This window comes from Lepidochelys kempii, chromosome 7, assembly GCF_965140285.1.
Source record: "Lepidochelys kempii isolate rLepKem1 chromosome 7, rLepKem1.hap1, whole genome shotgun sequence".
NCBI lineage: Eukaryota > Metazoa > Chordata > Testudines > Cheloniidae > Lepidochelys > Lepidochelys kempii.
In genome coordinates this window covers 68851340-68871034 of record NC_136386.1, presented here as the reverse complement: position 1 = coordinate 68871034, position 19695 = coordinate 68851340, and the positions used below count along the sequence as shown (strand labels likewise).

General features: G+C 41.8%; 1 protein-coding gene across 3 annotated transcripts in view; it reads right to left on the bottom strand.

Moving 5' to 3' along the window:
- Positions 1–673: 673 nt before the first annotated feature.
- The window catches only part of PRXL2A (peroxiredoxin like 2A), a 20437-nt gene continuing 1415 nt past the window's right edge, over positions 674–19695 (bottom strand). The window contains exons 2-7 of one of the 3 annotated variants that reach the window (XM_073353276.2): positions 15510–15664; positions 12269–12448; positions 10554–10648; positions 4766–4906; positions 3433–3597; positions 674–1156 (exon numbers count right to left, since the gene is read on the bottom strand). In XM_073353276.2, coding sequence (XP_073209377.1) covers positions 1049–1156; positions 3433–3597; positions 4766–4906; positions 10554–10648; positions 12269–12448; positions 15510–15519 — 699 coding nt within the window. In that variant the 5' untranslated portion in view covers positions 15520–15664 and the 3' untranslated portion in view covers positions 674–1048. The remainder of the gene's footprint in view (positions 1157–3432; positions 3598–4765; positions 4907–10553; positions 10649–12268; positions 12449–15509; positions 15665–19695) is intronic. The other 2 variants (XM_073353277.2, XM_073353278.2) reach the window with 2 other exon arrangements.

Below are 19695 nucleotides of genomic sequence, written 5' to 3'. Positions count from 1 at the left end.
TTCAAAAGACTCCAAGTGATGGATAATCTGTCACATCCCTTGCTAATCTGTTCCAATTATTAATTGCCCTCCCTGTTAAAGTTTTCCACTTTGAGCGATCAGTGCCTCTGAAAAACTCAAGCCCTTCATTTCCCCAAAGGAAATTAATTCCTTCCCCCCAGATTAGGCCTTTTAACAACATACAGCTAGATCGAGGTATTTGGCTGTACCTGCTATTGTATCTCACATGATCTGAATGCATAATGGCAGGCCCACCTCCCAATATTACAGGAGAGCATGCCAGCAGCCTTGTCACTGTGTTGACATGTTTCACTCTTGCTACCTGATATGCACTTATTATTCTCTGCTGCATTTAGAATCCTTATTTCACATAATATTGGGCACGTCCCACCTTGTGGTCATTATCACCGCCTTTTCAATATGTCCAATGCTGACTTATAATTTACCTTACAAATCAGAATATGAAACACATAAGGCACCATCTTCCTTCAAACAAAGCCAATGGCAGAACTACCACTGAATTCAAAGGGAGCAGGATTGGACCCCACGTGTAAAATCAGACATGTTTCTAAGATTCTCAGCACAAGCAGAAAGGCTGGACAAGTTTTGGTCTCCCATCAACACAGAGGCTTCTAAATATTTTAATAAAATTAGAAATCTGAAAATCAAGACATTTCATTTACATAATTTTTATTATCTTTCAACCTCACTTACTCCTGCCTTAGCAATGTCCTACTCCCCAGGCACACAGATATTCTCTTATTTTCCTGGCTCTAACTGGACCTATCTAGGTTATGCCTTAAGATTTTGGGACTAGCCCTTCATTAATGCAGTAAGAGACAAAAACTAGTAGAAACAGTGGGCACCTGAGGGGCTACAAAGCACAAACAAGTCAGCTACCATCAAAGAGGTTGTTCATTTGTTGACTAATTTCAGAGAAAATCCTCCAGCTGAGCTATTACTGAATAGTCTAAGAAAGCAATTACACTGCATGTTCACATACAGACATGTTCTACATTTTCAAGCCAAGACTAAACATGTGTAATTATTATTCGGTGTCTGCAGCTTGTGGTTTTATCTTCTCAGCAGCTTCAAGGACAGACTGAAGGATCACTTTGTCTCCAAATTCTCTCTCTCGATGCTCCAAGAGAACACCCTAGTGAGAGGGAAAGGAAAAATGTGCAGTGATTCCTTTTTGTATGGGGATACATTTAAATAGAATGCAGCATTTAGGAACTTAAAAACGTTGCTTTTCACTTTCTATCTGACTGAGAAACAAGGAGTGAAAGAAGATATGATCCAACTTCTCAGATACAGGTTTAATCAAGTCAACCAAAGAAATACATGAGTTTTCCCTCATATTACTTATGTTAAGGCACATGTTACGCAAGGATACATGTTGTGGCATTTTCCTATAAACTAGATAAACTCTTCTTACAGTACATTCATGCTTCTATCTCAGGAAGATTAGTGCAAATACAAATTTCAAGTAACCTGCTCAAGGCCATGGAAACACCATTAGGAAGACCCTACCAAATTCATGGCCAAGAAAAATGTGTCACAGACTATGAAATCTGGTCTCCCCCCTTAAAAGCTGGTCTTTTCTATACTTTTAGCCTATACTATAAAGATTTCACACGGGAGACCAGCATTTCTCAAATTGGGGGTCCTGACCCAAAAGGGAGTTGAGGTGGGGGGCAGGCCACAAGATTATTTTAAAGGGGGGTCACATGCCACCCTTACTTATGCGCTGCCTTCAGATCTGGGCGGATGCGGAGCAGCAGCTGTTAGCCGGGCATGCAGCTCTGAAGGCAATGCCCTGCCAGCAGCAGTGCAGAAGTAAGGGTGGCAATACCATGCCATGCCATCCTTACTTCTGTGTTGCTGCTGGTTGGAGCTCTGCCTTCAGAGCTCAGCTCCCGGCCAGCAGCCCCCGCTCTCGAGCTGCCCAGCTCTGAAGGCAGCGCTACGGTCAGCAGCAGAGCAGAAGTAAGGGTAGCAGTACTGCAACCCCCCCACATAATCTTGTGACACCCCCCCAAACTCCTTCATGGGTCAGGACCCCTAAAATTACAACACTGAAATTTCAGATTTAATTAGCTGAAATCATGAAATTTACAATTTTTAAAATCCTATGACTGAAATTGCCCAAAATGGACCCTGAATTTGGTAGGGCCCTAACCATTAGGCTCTGAGCACATTTAACCAAAACAGCAAGTTCCCATAACACACAGATATAGCAAAAATAGATTTTCAGTAGACTGTGTATACATGACATTTGTTGCATACTTTATATAAATTTATTTATACCCTGGTAGTCCCCACTCTTTGGAACTTTCGAGACAGATAGACATCCCTATTCTAAATCTTGCTTTGACGATCTGTGCGATTACTGAACAAGCAAATGTTTCTTGGCAACATCAATTACCCGGGAATAAATTTCCAAAGATGACTAGTGATTTTTTGGGTGCCCAACTTGAGACAATTTAAAAGGGGCCTGATTTTTTAGAAGGTGTTGGCCTGCCACCTTTGGAAATTTAAGCCCAAGTTTTTTGTTGTTTTAAATCACAATTTATCAAGTCTGCTACATATTTATCTCCATACTCTTAAAGTTTACAAAACCATTTGATAATACTATACAGTAAGTCTTTAGGATGTTATATTTAAAGATGGACCCCAAGTTGGATCTAGAGATGATTTTTCCCAAAATTTGATGGTAGTTAAATCCAGATTTCTAGTTCAAGCCCATCTTTCAGGTATATTATACAATGTTTTGTAAACAAACTGAGGATGGTTATCAAAAACATATATCGATCATTTGTTCCACACAGTGTTTGATTTGAGTCAACGTTGTCATGAAATCTTTGTTTGTTTAAGAACATGAACGAATAGCAACGATATTTAGAACTGAGGTTTCCCACCCTCACACACTTCATAACCAGTAATGGGAGATCACTTATTTGGTGCAAAGTTACCCCAAAATTTTAAATTAAAAATGAGATGTCATTACCAGGGGCACATCCACCAGCTGAGCAGAAACTGTCAATTGAACTGTCAATTGTAATTTTTAAGAGAATGAGAGCTCATCAGTGGAGAGCAGCAGATGGAAAATCTCCTTAATGGGTAAGTGTCAGAACATTTGGAAGTGATTATGAGAGATTTTGTTTTCAAGGGCAGCAAGCTGACTGAAGTTTGTGTCAAGCATTGGAAGATGTTCTGTGAACGTCACTGCACAAGACAAGAGATGCTCCAAGCCCACAACTAGAACACAGTGCAGGGCAGAAATTAGCAACTGTGGCCTTGTCATATTCTAAGAGTAAGTGGCTAAAGCAGGAGGCCTTTGGGCTCTCATAGGGGCATGAAGGAAACTGAAGGGAAGAGCGGAGGAAGAAGAAGAAGAAAAAAAAAAACCTCCCGAAAGCCATGCAGTACCTGCTTCCCAGCACCAATCACGTAAACTCCTCCCAGGATGAACCCTTCTCCTTCCAGGTTACCACTGTACCCATTCTTCCAAGCGCGAAGGAAGTTCTGCCAGACTCCTAGGCGGATAAAACCCATCAACAGCATTTTTCGCTTGTGAGGACCATAGAACTTTTTCTGTAGGAGGACAGAAAGAAAATTCAATAAACAAGAAACAACAGTGACAGAGGAGACTTCCCTAACTGTAACCAAGGCAGCCAGCCAGCCTCTGCATTCAGAACAGTTTCTAACAAGTAATATTTGGGTATACCAAACTGAATGATGCCTTTTATAATCTTATCAGGACAGAAGTTCCTTTAAAACAGTAAGAGGTCACCTACTTTCCACACAATCAGCAACATCCAGTTGTTTTTGTCACTGCTGCCATTCCAGATTTATGGAACTGATCAGCCTACTACAGTTGCTTCCTGGATATCTTGACTGGTGATAGCAGGAGCGTGTTTTTCAATTAACAGATTTGTTTTGAACTACTGGGCAGAACTCCCTCTAGAATAGCCGGTCTTGTTTCATGTGCTGGAGAAAAGGGACAGGGTTGCCACCTCCCACCATTTTATTACCGGTCTCATTATATTGTTTTTCCTAAAGTCCCAGCTTTTGGGATCATGCAATTGAGAGACCTGAGTGTTCACCCAAGACACTGTTCCTAGACCTCAAGTGTTGGAGAGATAAGTTGGGAAACATGACCCCGAAAGATCCAAAAACAACAGAAGGCAAATAAAAGAAACATATATCATGATTTCTAAACTCACCTCAAGATTTTGAGGGCGTGATGCACGATTTCTGAATTCTTGTGTTTGGCAACAGCGTAAGTTTTCAGTAAACATAGCAACAAGCAGTTCTATTCCTACCATTTGTTTTTCTTAGAATGTTGTGCTGCAGCTAATGAACTTATCACACCCTTCTATTTTATTGTTAGTCCTTGGCTTTAATACCAGGCTAATTAGCAGATAGTGCAGCCCAGTGCAAGAAAAGAGAAAAATATTTGGCATGATCTCACTGTTTGCGTAGGTGTGTGGGGGGGGGGGAAATCATGCAAGAACATGTCAACAGTACACAGCAGAAAGACAGCTGAGCTTGTAAACTGAGCAACCTTATGTAGAGAAAAATCTAAGCTAATTAACTTCTTAAGCTACAAAAGGCTATTAAATCAATTTCCAGATACCTAAGTTTCATTCAGGCCACACTATGCAGATTGCTTGAAAAGGCTTGGTGGATACAGATGCTGACTCAAGCTAAGAGTCTTGCGTAAGTCTTGCTTAAAACAAACAGCGCAATACAAACATACCTTTTCATCCAGAAATATTTCCCCTTTGAAATAATGCTGGAAATCCTCCACTTCAGTCCCAATCTTTTCTTTCACAACAGCATAGAGGGGGATGCCAAGTTGGTCAAGCTGAGGTTTCAGAGAGGAAAGCTCAGAAGCCTCCTAAAAGACAATGAGCGTGATGCCAGATTTAGCCACTGGATGGAAGTCTGAAAGACTCAACATTTGGCACGTAGCCACTTCGGTGGATGGTAGCCAGAGGTGCAAACTGGATGCAATGAAGTGTAATAAACAGGGCATATGAGTGAGTTCTATTCCTAAGCCTTCTATTGGCATAGAGACATCTTCACCAGAGATGAAGGTGTGATTGCAGTGTGGGCAGGTATATGCACACTAACTTTAATCTAGATGGTGCAGCTTACAGTAGGTATGTATTCAGGTTGCTGGCCTGTGCAGAGATCCATGCTACTGCATATTCACTGCTATTGTTACCCATGCTAGGTAGATTAAAGCTAGTGTAGGTATGCTTACCTCTCTGCAATCACTCCTTCATTCACAGTACCCTTACTAGGGCTGACTTCACTAGGAAAGGGGGATAGTTTTAAGCATGTATTTGCTAAAATCCTAGCAAAGGGTAAAGCGAAAGTCTTAATTAAGGCTACAACTTGCCTTGTCCATTCTAGGATTTTAGCATTTGTTAAACACACACATTCTTTCCTAGTGAAGATATAGGCACTGTGTGCAAGTCAATTAGTCTCTCTGTGCCTCAGTTTTTCCACCTGCAAAATGGTGAATAGGCATCAATGTACCCTTTTCATGCTGCAGATCAAAGAGTGATATGCAGCTCTTATTACACAAGGGAAGAGGAAAAAATGAGGTTTTTTTTAGCACATACAGTGAAACTGTGTTTCTTCTGCATGCACCTTCAGGATACCAGAAGTTATGCTGCTTTATGTGTCCCATGCAATGTGATATACTCCTGGGGGAATTCTGTGCTACTGCGCATGTGCATAATTAATGAGCCATGAATATTTTTAATTTTTTGTGCAGAAAAAAGCTTATGTCAAAATGTTGCTGCAGGTTCTGCCTTTTGCCTACCACAGGGTGCAGTGGCAATAGAACACAGCAGCAGCTACCAGCCAGCTAGGGAAGAGAAACAGCCTGCCTTCTTTGCAGCGCCTGTCAGGCCATGTCAAGAGACAGGGGCTATGAGGAGACAGACAGAGTGGGGTGCTGAGGGAGGTCAGACAGGGGTTCATAAGGGCTAGGGGGGAGGACAGACTGGGGCAGGGGCTGAATGGGAGTGGAGGCACAGGGCCACAGGGGAGAGGGAGGTGCAGGGTCACATGGTGATGGGGTAGGGGATGCAGAGCTAGACAGGAACAGGGGAGTGGCTGGGTGGGGGCACAGACACACATGGAGAAGGGGGAGGGGTGCAGGGCCACATGGACACATATGGACAGGGGGTGCAAGAACACATGGGGGTGCAGGGGCAGATGTGCCTGACTGAATGGGAGAGGCTAGGGGTCAGCCAGGGTCTACATGGGGGAAGCTCCCTGATAATACCTCCCTGCCCCACAAAGAAATCTGTTCTATACTTTTCCCACCCATATCCAACAACCCTCCACGTTCACAACCAGGCTCCTTCCTGCAAATTAACTTCCCTCTCCCTCAGCTCCTCTGTTACCCTTGACTCCCCCAAACCTTTGCATTGCTTCTGAGGGGTGTGGTAAATATGGTTCTGTATTATAGTTTAAGTGAATTATTACTCAGAGTTCTGTATTAATGTGCCTAGTAAGGACTCTATCAGGGTGGATAAAAATCAATTATTTAAAATATATACATACATACACACAAACACTCCCACACACACAAAAAATTGGATTTTTTTTTATTTAAAAATTGGATTTTTTGATACAATACTTTGAGGAAAAAACACCTATCGAAAGATATTTTTAATTAAGATACATTATAGCTCAAAGATATCTCATCAAGGAATGGGGATTATAAATTCTAATTCTATAGTATGAGACAATATAGTCATGTAATGTTTAAGAAAAGTTTTGTAAATGAGTTCCAGTAGTTCATGGATTAGAGACCCAATGAGGTTCCAGGGGCTTCTGTATAGATTATTTAGGTTAATCTTTCTATCCACCCGATGGGACTCAGTGCTCAGTCTAGAAGATTCCATCAGACATGCTTAGTTTTGCAATTCTCGAACCATGGATGTGTCTCCCAGAGGTAACATGCTCGTTAACAGCAAAAATGCTTTTAAATAAATAAATACTATATAGAGGTGAGAAATAACAAACCTCAACTCTATTGTCCCTCTGCAAATTTGACATGGAGTCAATCCCTTACCTCTCTCTAAAAGTGCAAAGTTTCAAAAAGTTCAGTGAATAGAAGATTGTTGGGGGGGGGATAGATCTGGACAACAAGAAGAAGTCTGGAGATAAATATGAGAAGCGAGGGACATATGCTTATTTTGTTAAAATATTATATGTTTGCTGTTGAAGAAAAAAAAACCAGAATATTTAATGTTGTTGTTTTAGTTAAATAAAAAAATTTAAATGTCTGCCTGGTGATGTTCTCCTCCTAATGCAGCATGGCAAGAAAATCCACCAAATATTAATGATTAAGATGTTGAATTGGAGATAGTTCACCTCCCAATGACTTCATAAATATCTGCTTCAATTACCTTTGGTAAATGAAATAACCAAACACACATTCATTTTCTGATATAGCTGTAAAACTAATCTGAAAAGTTTTCAAAATAAATCACTGTTTAAAAATGTATAGTGTGTACCTTTTAAAAAATGAAACCTACATCTATCTCTGAGTTGTAAAGAATTATTAAGTATTAAGGTTATAACAACCAACAACAATGCACTTTTATGTAGAAAACCATGATTAAATCGAGGCTTCATGACTAGTGATTTAAATCAAATCCACCGTGGAACCTCTGTGTCAAAAAACATTTCCTGAATCTTTTTTGTTGTCTGTATTGTTACAAACATATTTGCTGAGAGGTATTTTGAAATAAGTGACCAAAAATAATTGAAACTGGTATGATTATATTGTGTTAATCTGACAAATAAAATATGCAGAATTTTAAAATACGGTGCACAGAATTTTTCATTTTTTGTTGCAGAATTTTTCATTTTTTGGCACAGAATTCCCCCAGGAGTAGTGATAGCAGCAGCAACACCAACCCATCTATGGGTTTTCCACACGGCAAAAGCAGTTTGTGGAGGGGGAAATTTTTTCTCCAGCATCTCCTAGCTTCCAGTGTCAGTTCCAATATGGAAAAGATGAGACAGTGGCTGAGGGGGTTTTGTGCCTTTTAAGGGAGAATATGGCCTTTGCTATGCAAAATAACTCCGACACTACTGCTTAAAGGGCACAATCTGCATACAACCAGTTTATGAGAAGCGACTGAATTTCCTTGACTCAAAGTGTTGCCGTAATTTAGGGAAGATATCAAGTGTTCCAAGTAGAATGCTCAGGGGAAGGCAGATGGCAGAATTCACAGACATTACAAGGCAGATGTCAACAGGCCAGAGTGAGTCTGTGTAAGGGTAAGGACAGAGCTCCAATCTGCTACTGCCAATCCCCACACAGAAAGCTCAGAGGAGATAAAGAGAGGAAATGAATAAGCATGAATCAGCCTTATGACAGTCAGTGAGTAGGGAATGGGAGGCATACTTAATACTCCCATTTTTGAATATATCCTTCAGGGAATGTAGCAAAGGCTCATTGCACTCACTCCACCAGTAGCCCCTCCATCCCATCTGTTTGCAAAGTTCTGTTAATTCTTTGCTGTTTTCCCTAAACCAAACGCTTGGACTCTCTTTCTATAATAATTAAGCAAAACTCCAAGACAACTCAGCATGCACCATCCACCATGCAGTACTCACTTTAAACAAAGGCACCTCTCTATTCCATGATAGCTGTCTAAAATTCTGAAACATGATGCTGCAGTCCATTACTGTAGTTTTGCTTATAAAAACAAAAAGCTCCCTCACGATCAGGAACCCATGTACCCCTGGGGTCAGAAGCCCTAGCACATAGTTGGGAGAACAGAGGCAGAGAAAGAAGTCAGCGTCTGCTTGACTTTTTTAACTCCCATCAAAGAGGATAATACAGCTGTGCGCTGAGCTTAGCAACATGTGCCCACACAAAAGAACAAACCACTCCCTTGGGCAGGGTATGCACCTGGTCGGTCTAAATGAGAGGGAGAGCAGACTGAACAGCGGCAATTCCCATGCGGGGTGGAGAACCTGGCTCTGCCTTTCCCGGCCAGCTAGCAAACCAGGTTTACACCAGAAACAGATTATTTCCTCCCCCATCCACCCACAGCAAGCAAGGGGTGGCCAGCAAGAAGAGTCAGTCTGGGACAGTTCCCTCCCTGGTCTGCTCATGGGGTGTTGCAGCAGCTACACCTCACCCCTTACTCGGGACACAGTGAACATTTGCAGCATAGCCTATGGCATTCAGCATACCTCTGGCCTTTTTGCCCACTTAAATCACAGTATAATCATCAGCAAAACCAATGGTTAAACAGTAGTTTTCTCTTCCAAGTCCATTTCAAGGGCAAGCCCCTGCCCAGTGCCCCTGGTCAGAATCACAAAGTAGAAAGAGCAACAAGAGACTGACAGTGAGTTAGTCTCAGATCACCAACTTTTCCTCCTAAGTTGGCAACCTGCTCCCTCACGTTTACATAGATATTTTTAAGATGCATATTAAAACTTGGTTAAAAGAAGTACATTTTAGGACAGTGAAGAGTGCTTACCGTCAGGGGACTGGACGGTTTAGGAGCTACATGATGGTATACAGAGCTTTTCCCTTCTAGGTCACTGGCTCATCCCATGTAACTCCATGTGCCCCCCATGTGCCTCTGTTTGGAGCGGGCAACACCCTCCCCCGAAAAAAACTGCACCCATGGTTGCCCACCCGACTCACCCCACGGTTTCCCTTTGCTTCCCTGCCATTTTCTGCAGGGAAACAGGAAATCTGGGGTGGGGGCATTTTCGGCAGGCACACCGTCCTGCAGAATCCCCACTGCAGTAAGGGCCTGTTCCATGATCACAGTATTTCAATCTGTCTCTTTCCATGAGAACTAAATTCACTGAAGCATACAATGCTTTCTAATATTATGCGGTATAGGGACTAATTAGACCCTACAATTAAGTGGTTGCTAGACTAATTGCTCGGTTTTATTAACTGGTGAGTAATAACATAATTGCTATGGTGGAAATATCCTAATAAGTGACCAAAATATAAGGCAGGTTTTACATTCAGCAGACTACCGAACGGATCGTGAACAGCAAATGTGTGAACAGCAGGCTTTTCCTTCCTCCTTTTGAAAGAATGACTTTAATCTCCAGGAAATGAAACACTGACTGGAGTAAGTTGGTGACAGACATTTCCCAATCCCACGCAACGCTGCTGTGTCAGTAAACCGTACCTCCAAGATTCCTGCTAGTCCATTTCTGGGCTTCTCTTGACCACAGACCACCTATCTAGCCATTTATTTTGGATCTGCGGGGCCAGATTCTCATCCCATGTTAATCAGCATAACCCCATCACAGTCAATGGATGTATGCTGATTTACACCAGCTGAGAATTTAGCCCATAACAGAGATAAACAACGCTCATTTTCACGTGGGAGCAAATCTGGGATTGGAAACAAGATTTTCAGATATGCAAAACTTGTGCTTTAGCTGACTGCCTCCCTGGCCACATCTAACACAAAGACACATAACTAGAGCAAAACTCTCTGAATTAACCCCTAAGCCCGTCACAATACCTCTCTGCACAAAAAGCATCCAGGTCTCCGCACAGCCATGATCACTGCACCATTCTTCTTCCATAGCTCACCTGCCTTGAATGTTCTCTCTTCTGCTTAGAAGGGAGAAATAGCATAAATTATGGCATCTATTTACAAAACTACAACTTCTGATGAAGAACACTAAGCATGGTGAAAGATTCCCAGTTCAGTATTCCATGTGGGTTTATATTCTAATCAAGACAGAGGGGGAGATTTTCAAAGTGTATTTAAATTCCAATTAAATGAATTAAAAAAAGTCCATTTTAAAGTATCAGTTTGATCAAGATCCCTGAATTTATAGCACTTTTCAAAGACAGGTATGAATTGTCATCTCTAGTTTTGCACATGGGAGTCAGCTCCCAGCTCTGCTAAACATCCTAACTTTCTGTCCCCTGCTTGTTTGCCTCCGATTGTGGTGCATTAGTGGTGCATGTTTTGAATAAAATTGGTTATGTTTGGAAACAAGAGCTACTGTCCCAAACAGTGGCCCATCAGTTTGTGCCATAGAATGAAACCCCTCTCATGTTGAGATTTTAAATATTCCACTGTGTTAGACAAGTTTTGTGCAAGTAGAACTCTACTGAACTCAAAAGTCAAACGTAAGCAATGCAGAATCAGGCCTTATGTCTAGACATAGCATTATGGTGTATAAGTTACTTCCCACTCAAGCACAAAACATCCTCTTTCAGTCCCCCTGCGTACATCTGTGAATTAGATGTCAATGTGTTCACTTGACTTTTTCCCCCCACCCTGCAGTAATAGGCAATTAGCCAGTGAAAACTCTAAAAAGCATTCTCTGTTTTAACCTATATTGACTCCTGCATGTGACCTTGCACACCTGAATAATTCTCTGCCTTGTTTTGGGCTTTTGTAATAGAATTAAACTGCACAGCACCTTGGGGAAGGGTTTTTAATTTTTTGTTTATGTTTACTCTGAGTCTGTTTTCACCCTTTAGCGCCTATCATCAGGCATGTGATGGTTTGGGCAGGCTGGAAAAACATGCTCTTTGTCAAATAAGTAACAAATCAACAGGGAAAAAAAGTTTTGTATCTGTTAGGCAAAAAAATTATCTAGCTAACATGAAAAATGATCAGAAAGTAGAGAAATCTGCAAAAGATGACACAGAACCATGGAACTGTAGAGGAGGCCACATGGCCTAGTGGCGAGAGCACAGGATTGGATTCAAGTGATCTGGTTCTATTCCCGGCTCTGCCACTGGCCTGGTAGTGGACCTGGGCAAGTTACGTCACCTCTCTGTGCCTCAATTTCCCTATCTGTAAAATGGGGATAATAATACTGACCTCCTTTGTAAAGTGCTTGGAGACATATGGATGAAGAGTGCTAAATAAGAGCTGGGTATTATCATCATTCATCTGGCAGCCATTCACTCAAAATTAGATGCATCTTATTTTTTCACTTCAACACCATCCTTCCTTTCTCAAGAAGAGTCAGCTATTTCCCACACCATTTGCTGAAGCAGGGAAAGACAAGAGTGGTTTGGTGCCCTCCCTGAATTGCTAATACATACGGTCTAGCCAGGGACAACTCTCTCTTCCAAACACACTCCCTTGTCCTAGGAACCTTTGTTTTCAACCCTGGCCTTAAACGGTAAGATTAGCTCTACCCAGGTACTTTTATAAACTCCATCACCGTAGAATGTGAGCTCAGTTTTCCAGAGGAATCCAATTCTTACCTTCTCCCAGAGATTTTAGCTCGGCCGTCTCTAAAAACTCCAACGAGGCTACCTCCGGTTTGGAGAGAAACAAGTCGGTGTTAGCAAGAAGAATCCCTGTCACAGCTACGCCAATAGCCCCAAGGCCGATAGACCACATCCCCATGGTGAAGAGCTCCAAGTCTGGCAGGGAAGACATTTCTGGAAATAAGAGGAGGAAGAAAGGATTATTCCAGCTGCTGTAGAGATTCCAAGGGGAGGGGAGGGAGGGATAGGTAGGAGAGTTAAGAAGAAGAAGAAGAAGTCAGCCAGTGGTGCCCAACCTTATTACACCTAAGCACAACCTTGTCTGGCCAAACTGATTCTACATATTTTAATAAGATTTAAAATCACCTGTATTGACTTATATCTTAAGTTCAGCTTGTTTTGTATGTATTTAGATAGGTTGTTTCTATGTACAGTATTGTCTATTTACATACCTGTGTAAACTAAAATGACGTAAACATGACAACAAAACACTAATGAATTGGCCATTAGTATATTGTGTTGAAGCAAGCTGCGGGCCTTATGAAATACTCTGGCAGGCCACGTACAGCCCGTGGGCCATAGGTTGGGGACCCCTGGATAACACCTTTTGGCATAAGTAAAAGGATTGTCTGATGGTTAAGGAGACCTACATTCAATTCAAGCTCTAACCCAGACCTCCTCATCAGTAAAATGGGGTATTACTACTTCCCTGCCTCACAGGGGGTATGGAGAATAAATACAGACTGCCAGGCATTCAGCTATTATGGCATTCTGCTGGGTAGAATGATTGTTAGAAAAGGGATTCCCTAACTACAGTAACAAAAGAGGACATTAGGATTACTCAGCAATGCATGTTAAGCCATTACTGTAAAACACAGCAGATAGTTTAAACCAAAGGAATGTCGGTAGGGCTACCATGGGTCCTGCCTTTTTTGGTCTCGATATTTAAAAAAAGTTCAGTGGATTTTGCAAATATGCTACAGTGCATCTATGAGAGAAAGAACTACAGAACGGCAAGATACAGTTCAGCACAATTGGCTGTCTCTGATTCAACCCTAAACTGAAGCTGCAGAGTGAGACAGAGCAGATCTGTCAGTTCAGAGCACTGATGCAGAAACATCTACGCCTTTGACATAATTCAGATCACAGTATATGACCCAACCTTACAAATACACTCCAGACAGCACCTACTGCCCGTTAAGGCCTCTGCAATTTAGCCTTGATAACTAGATTCCATTTATCAGTTCATGCAGACATGTCAGGAACAAACAACTTAACCTTAACCTGGCTGGTTGAAATAGATAAAGCTGAAATGGAAACAAACTGTGCCGACTATCCCAGAGGCAGCCAGTGGATGTTATGAACATATCTGCACCTCATCAAAACGTTGGTGCCACTCTCTCTTGTAGCTCAAATTGTTTTATTAAAGGCTAGACATATCCTCCCTGAAGGGCCCCGAATGCCTCATTTTTACTTCTGCCAACGTTCAAAGAGTCTGCCCAGGCTACCGCTCCTGGCAGCACTGTTTCAGCGAGAGAGCAGCAGTTATGAACTTTGTACAGAAGCAAATATAAGCCCGTTGCTATTGAAGGGAATAGTGGAATCCAACCAATGAACTAAAAATGGTACAGAAGAAAGATTGATTGGATTTTGTCTGTTATGCATCAAAGTGCTTTGAGGATGGAGATTCCCTGACACCATCTCCCCGCTACCCCTTTAAAGCTAGACTCTCAGTTAGAGTCTAAGTTAGAAGTCATAAAAATCCTAATTCCAGAATTGCTAGTATTTGCTGCAAAACTGTTGAAGGAATTTAGAAGAATTTAATAATTGCTTTATTCTTCTTGTGCTGCATTCAGTCTCAGCCTCTTACATATCTTGTATTTCAGGACACTGAATGGAGGACAAGGCCGGTTTACACAAATGTAGTGCAGATAAAAGAACAAGGTCTAGCCAGTTGCATCTCTTCTTTTCAATGTAGAAGTCTTCACTTGATGTTAACCCTGATTTCCCCTACGTGCGTTTTTAGATGCAGTGGCTTTTCAACATAAGGACAATCATGACAGTGATTTTTAAATTAGTGATCACCTGTTGAAACTGGTCGGCCAGTGAATGAAGTTTACTAATGCCATTTTAGAAATGCTCTGTAAAACTCTGAAAAAAAATTAACTGAGTCAGAGACAAACTTAGGATACAAACTGCCAGAGCTTGTTTGTATAATGTAACCTAATATTGCAAAAAGTATTGAGAGGTCCCTTGAGAGATAAAATTCCGTTGGTATCCCCACTGATCCATAACTCTGCTCCACTCAGCCTGTCCTTCTTATAATAAATTAAGAGGTCTGCTCTTTAGGTCTGAGTCTTGTCTGGTCCTGTGCAATTATTACCTGTTTGTGGGTGGTGGATGGTAAAAGCGGAGGTTAACACCCACCAACTCCTATCTTGCCAGACAGGAGCAGTATTGCACAATTCTTGATTCCTCAGATGATTACTGCCAGTGGCTGGGACAGATTATTTTTTAAATTACATTTGTTCTTGAAAGATTTCACCACAAACCACTATCCCCTATCATGTCACCCCCTCTTTAAAAAGCCACAGTCAGATCCGCAGCAGGTATAGATGGAGCCATGCTGATTTATATACACTTCAAATCTGGCCTGTAGTTTACAGTTCTATAAGGAGTTGGTTTTCGTTCCAGTAGAAAGGACAGCATTAGCCTGGACCAAGAGACAAAACTTTTTCAGCTATACTGGGTTCATTTTGATGTTTCTTTCTTGGATAACAGAAAGGCTGTTCTAGAGAAACTAAGAGCAAACCTACCGATCAAGTAAACAGGGTCATGGAAGAAACAGCTCGCTCCACAATAACATGAAACTCCTGCTTCTGCTCAGCTCAATGGCAATCAACAAACAGTGAAGTATATTAAATAATGCATACTTTCAGCAGCAACTACCATGATCAATAAAACAGTAGCAGAGAGAAGAGCTTGAGCCCTGAAACATCTTTTCTACTGCCTAGCAAGTTAGAGAGAGTTCTCTTTAGTCTCACTGCCCATATGCTGTAGCATTGCTTTTTCTACTTCCACAGATCAGTTTCAGCTCTTGTAATGCCTCTCAAAGTGATCCGAAGCTCCACAATATTAATGCTTTTTGATTCAAAGCCATGAAGAGTTTTACATGTAAAAAACCCAAAGCATCCCATTATAGCAGACTGTTAACATTTTAGAATAATACACTCACCAGAACCCATGTGGCCAGTGTGCACATATACCTCACCAACTTTAACACTTGAACTCCATTTGAATCAGGAGAGAAACGGGAATGGTCCACGGGAGAAGACAGACAGCTACTGTGTGCTACTGCTGGTCCTGAGGAGGTTCCTTAGGCTCTTCCTCCTAAAGAAGGCAGATTAGGTGGGCAGGACCAGGCAGGATTCCAGCAAGGAAACCCTTATGTTACTGATAGTGCGTAAATCAGAACATTTTTGAGCAACACTCATCACATTCAAATGTGGGTGGATTACAAGATAACAGCTGTCCCTCAAGAGATGAGACTGCTTAAAAGGTATTCCGTTTAAGATGCTAAGAAGTTTGAAGTCATCTAAGTTATAATGTTACTCTGGAGGGGTCATAGGCAGCCCAAGGGAACACCATAGCATTGAGGAGAGGGTTCTGTACTATAATGAAGGGGGCTTCATGCAGAATTGTTATTGAGGATTTTTAATGGTAAATATTTTTCCCCCAACTCCTCAGGTTTTGTTCAATTCTACTTTTAATCTCCCCTCCTCCATGACTGATAAAGCAATCCTGTGACTCTGGAAACAAAGCAGCACTATTGGAAGGAAGTTCAACAACATACAAGACCACAGTTTTCAGAACTGGCTGCCTAAAATCACACAATTAACCCTGCTGTGTACACATCAGGTTACCAGTTTTGCCCGAAGCTTCCATTCAGCACAGAGTTAGTTCACAGGTATTGTCGGTGCCATTTTATGGATTGAATGACAAGACATATGATCTGTATGACAGAGGCAGTTTTCTTTAAAAAGTACATTCAATCAATAACTCCCCCCCCCCCTTTGTTGGGCTCTCGCATGGCTCCTGATGCTGCAGCCATATATTTTAAGTTTTGTTTACAGTATGCAATTAGCCATCTTTGAACATGCTTGTGCTCAGACCAGAGCAGGTTCAGCTAACTTCCTGGTTAAAATGCCAGCTAATGCTTTATAATTTAGTTGTGAATAAGCCTTTTTGTGTATGTGCTTCTATGTGTGAAGAAACCAGGCTAACACATGGTTCTCTAACTTTAAAAAACAAAAGATAAAAACAAACAAAAAAACAACTTTCCCATATCAACAGAAGAGGAATTTAATTGTTATCAAATATCACAGCCATCTTTAAACAATTACTTTTGTAGTGTATCCATGGCATCTGCAGGTGAGATGACCACACCAGAGCATGAGTCACTAACCTTCACAAACGCACATGCAGAACAGTATCACTCAACGCGTCAATCGGAGCAAACCAAAAATGGCAACAGTTCCACGTATACACTGGTCTGGTTTACAGTTAGGTTATTCTGAAAATCTCACCACTGGTAGCACCAGGGCAGTTACCCAGTGCTAGCAACACATGCCTACCAACAAGAAAAAACCTACAAGAGAGCTGTAGTAAATCATCCCATACACACGCAAGGAGGTAGCAGCATTTTCACAAGCCTTTACATGTGGCATAGCCACTAGAGAGGGACAAAGCCACACTTAGCATGGGCTACAAACACACGTTAATTTCTGCCTACCTACAATCAGCATGTAGGCTATTCAGCTTTCTAGAAGTCTTATCAAATAAACTCTTGCTGCACATTACCACATCTATTATGGACTGTCGCTCTTTCTACAGTAAGCATTCAGAGGTACAACATAAAAACAAATGAGACAACTGAAGATAATCTTTTAATAAACCGTTGAAGTGTGAACATAAGTGGTTCTCCCACCATGGAGAAGATTTTTATTCATTACTGTTTAAGAACTTTCTCCTTTTAGCAGGTCATTTCCTGTATCAAGCATTCTGGTCGGCTAGGTTTTTATACAGCATTCATCAGCATAGCATCTAGTCCAAAAGAACTCCACTGTGTCAAACAAGCAATGCTATGTTCCACCGTTCTTTCAAAGAAAGGGAGTTTGAGGCCAGATCACATGATCTAACTAAAAACATTCTCTCTCTTTATAAAAACTTATGTTAACAAAATCCCTGCTCCTTGGCTTCCCAGTCCCCTCCAGGAAAAACATCAGCAACCGCAGATCTAGCATGGCCCTCTACCCCTCTCACTTATCCGAAGTTTCCAACCCCCACATGTGGTATTCAAAAAGTGAATGATATGAGTTAGATACTGTGCTAGGGTGAATGCAGAGCCCTGCTCAGCCACGAAGTGGAAAAATCCTCATTGCTCCTAAGTGGACAGGTGGATGTGAAAAGGGGAGAACTGGCAGAGTGTCCATCTTGTGGGATTCTATGGGCTTGATTTTCAGAAGAGTTGAGCTCCCCAAACTCCAACAGGGGCTGTAGGAGTTCTCTGTGGAAGTGGTGGATACACAGGAGCATAGCCAACAGAACTGTAAACTGTGCAGAAACACTGTTCCCATAAGGCACCCTCAGGGCTCTCTTCTCCTACTTAAATCCCATAGTAGCTGCCATGAATGCAAGTTCAAATTGAGAATTTCCTTCTTTTGCCCTGTGCCTTTTGACCTTTGTGAGCTTGGCTCTGCGTTTAGGATTTTAGCTTTAGTGTCTGTCACAGTCTCCAAACCTAGGGCACTAGCAACCGTTTCTTTTGTAAGAGGGAAGAAAGCTCTGTTAATTATTGTTGCACCATTTCTATTATCATTGTTTATGATGCACCAAGTAAGGCCTCATTGTTCTAGGCTCTGTACAGACATGCTGTAAAGAGATAGTCCCTCACAATCGAGGTCGTGACAAGCAACAGATGACGACATGGACAAATAGCAATAGGAAGGATGGGGTAATAGTAATGTGCACAAACTGACATAGTGATGTCATAAGAAGGTCTTAGGGACCTTGCACTGACACTAAAGGGTCCTGATGAGGCCCTGTTAGAGTTTACATCAAACGTATGTAGTATCTCAGTTCCTAACACAGTATGAACTACTCTTTAACAACGCCGATAATCCCCCTGCTTTCTTTTTATTAATTTTGTTATTCAGCATATATATTGTCTAATAAAAGAGAGAATAAGTCATCACAATAAAAGCAGCCTGTAGAAGTAGCTGTTCGATTTCAAGGCCACTGTGAGATGAGTAGACTGTTTGGTGAAAGGATTATAGCATCAGAAGTAGTTCAGCCAATCACACAAATGACTTGAATTCTGTGCCCGCAAGGGCCAGGGCGGGAGGGAGATACCAGCGAAAGGCGGACACTCAGGCCTAAGAATAGTGAACTATGCTTTATTGAAGGAAGAACTTACGCTCCAATCAGCACGGGGAACCCCTAGGATGCACGGAGGGGCTGCAGGGAACTCTGGCCATTCGGGACAGCTGACCAGGCAGGACTCTGCCGGGGGGAAAGGGGGGGGGGGATAGTCCTCTGAGGCGCTATATTCTCCGTGCTTATCTCCGGATTACATGGGGCCAACAGCTGGTTACATTCTTATATGTATGATTTATGCTTATTACATAAACTAACTTGTTTACAGGCAAAAATATGCTGAGCTATGCTACAATATCTTTTGACAGGGTCTGTCGGACAAAATTCATTGAAACTGCCTGCATCCTCTGCTTACATTCAGTCACATACTCAGTCCTATTTAGCTCCTCACCAATCTTCCGCAACCTTGCCCCTACAAATTCATTTTATACAATGGACCACTAACACATCTAGAATGGAGATCAGTTTTACAATCATACAAAAGCGGTGATAAAGGGACAAATTCTGCCCTCAGTAACACTTTGAGGAACAGAAGCACGTCCTTCAGAGTGGGGACTGTGTCTTTTGTATGTTGCACAAAGTTCCGTAGGCATTTGAGGAACTACACAAGTTTTTATTAGTCATCAAGGTTCAAGTCCTTTGCTCCTTGATACAGGACTCCAAGGTCAGTGCAGTGCTGAAAGATTTCTGTCAGTCAGTAACAAAAAGAAAACAACAAGTTTTACCTCCACCTCTTTATTTCTCAAGCCAACAGGTATAAACCTTTTTAGAAGACAATTCCAAATCCAGTTTTATTGGAGAGTGATAGCTCCTTACTTTGATCATTCAATCACCCCTCTGAATCACCCCCACGCCCCTCCAGGAAAAACTGTGAAGCAAAGAGCTTGAGCTTTGAAGCTGTCGCAGATGCCAATGTTTCAAGGGCAAGTCAAGATGCTTTCTTCCAGACTCAGCACTTGGCAACCAACAATCCATTTCAATACATG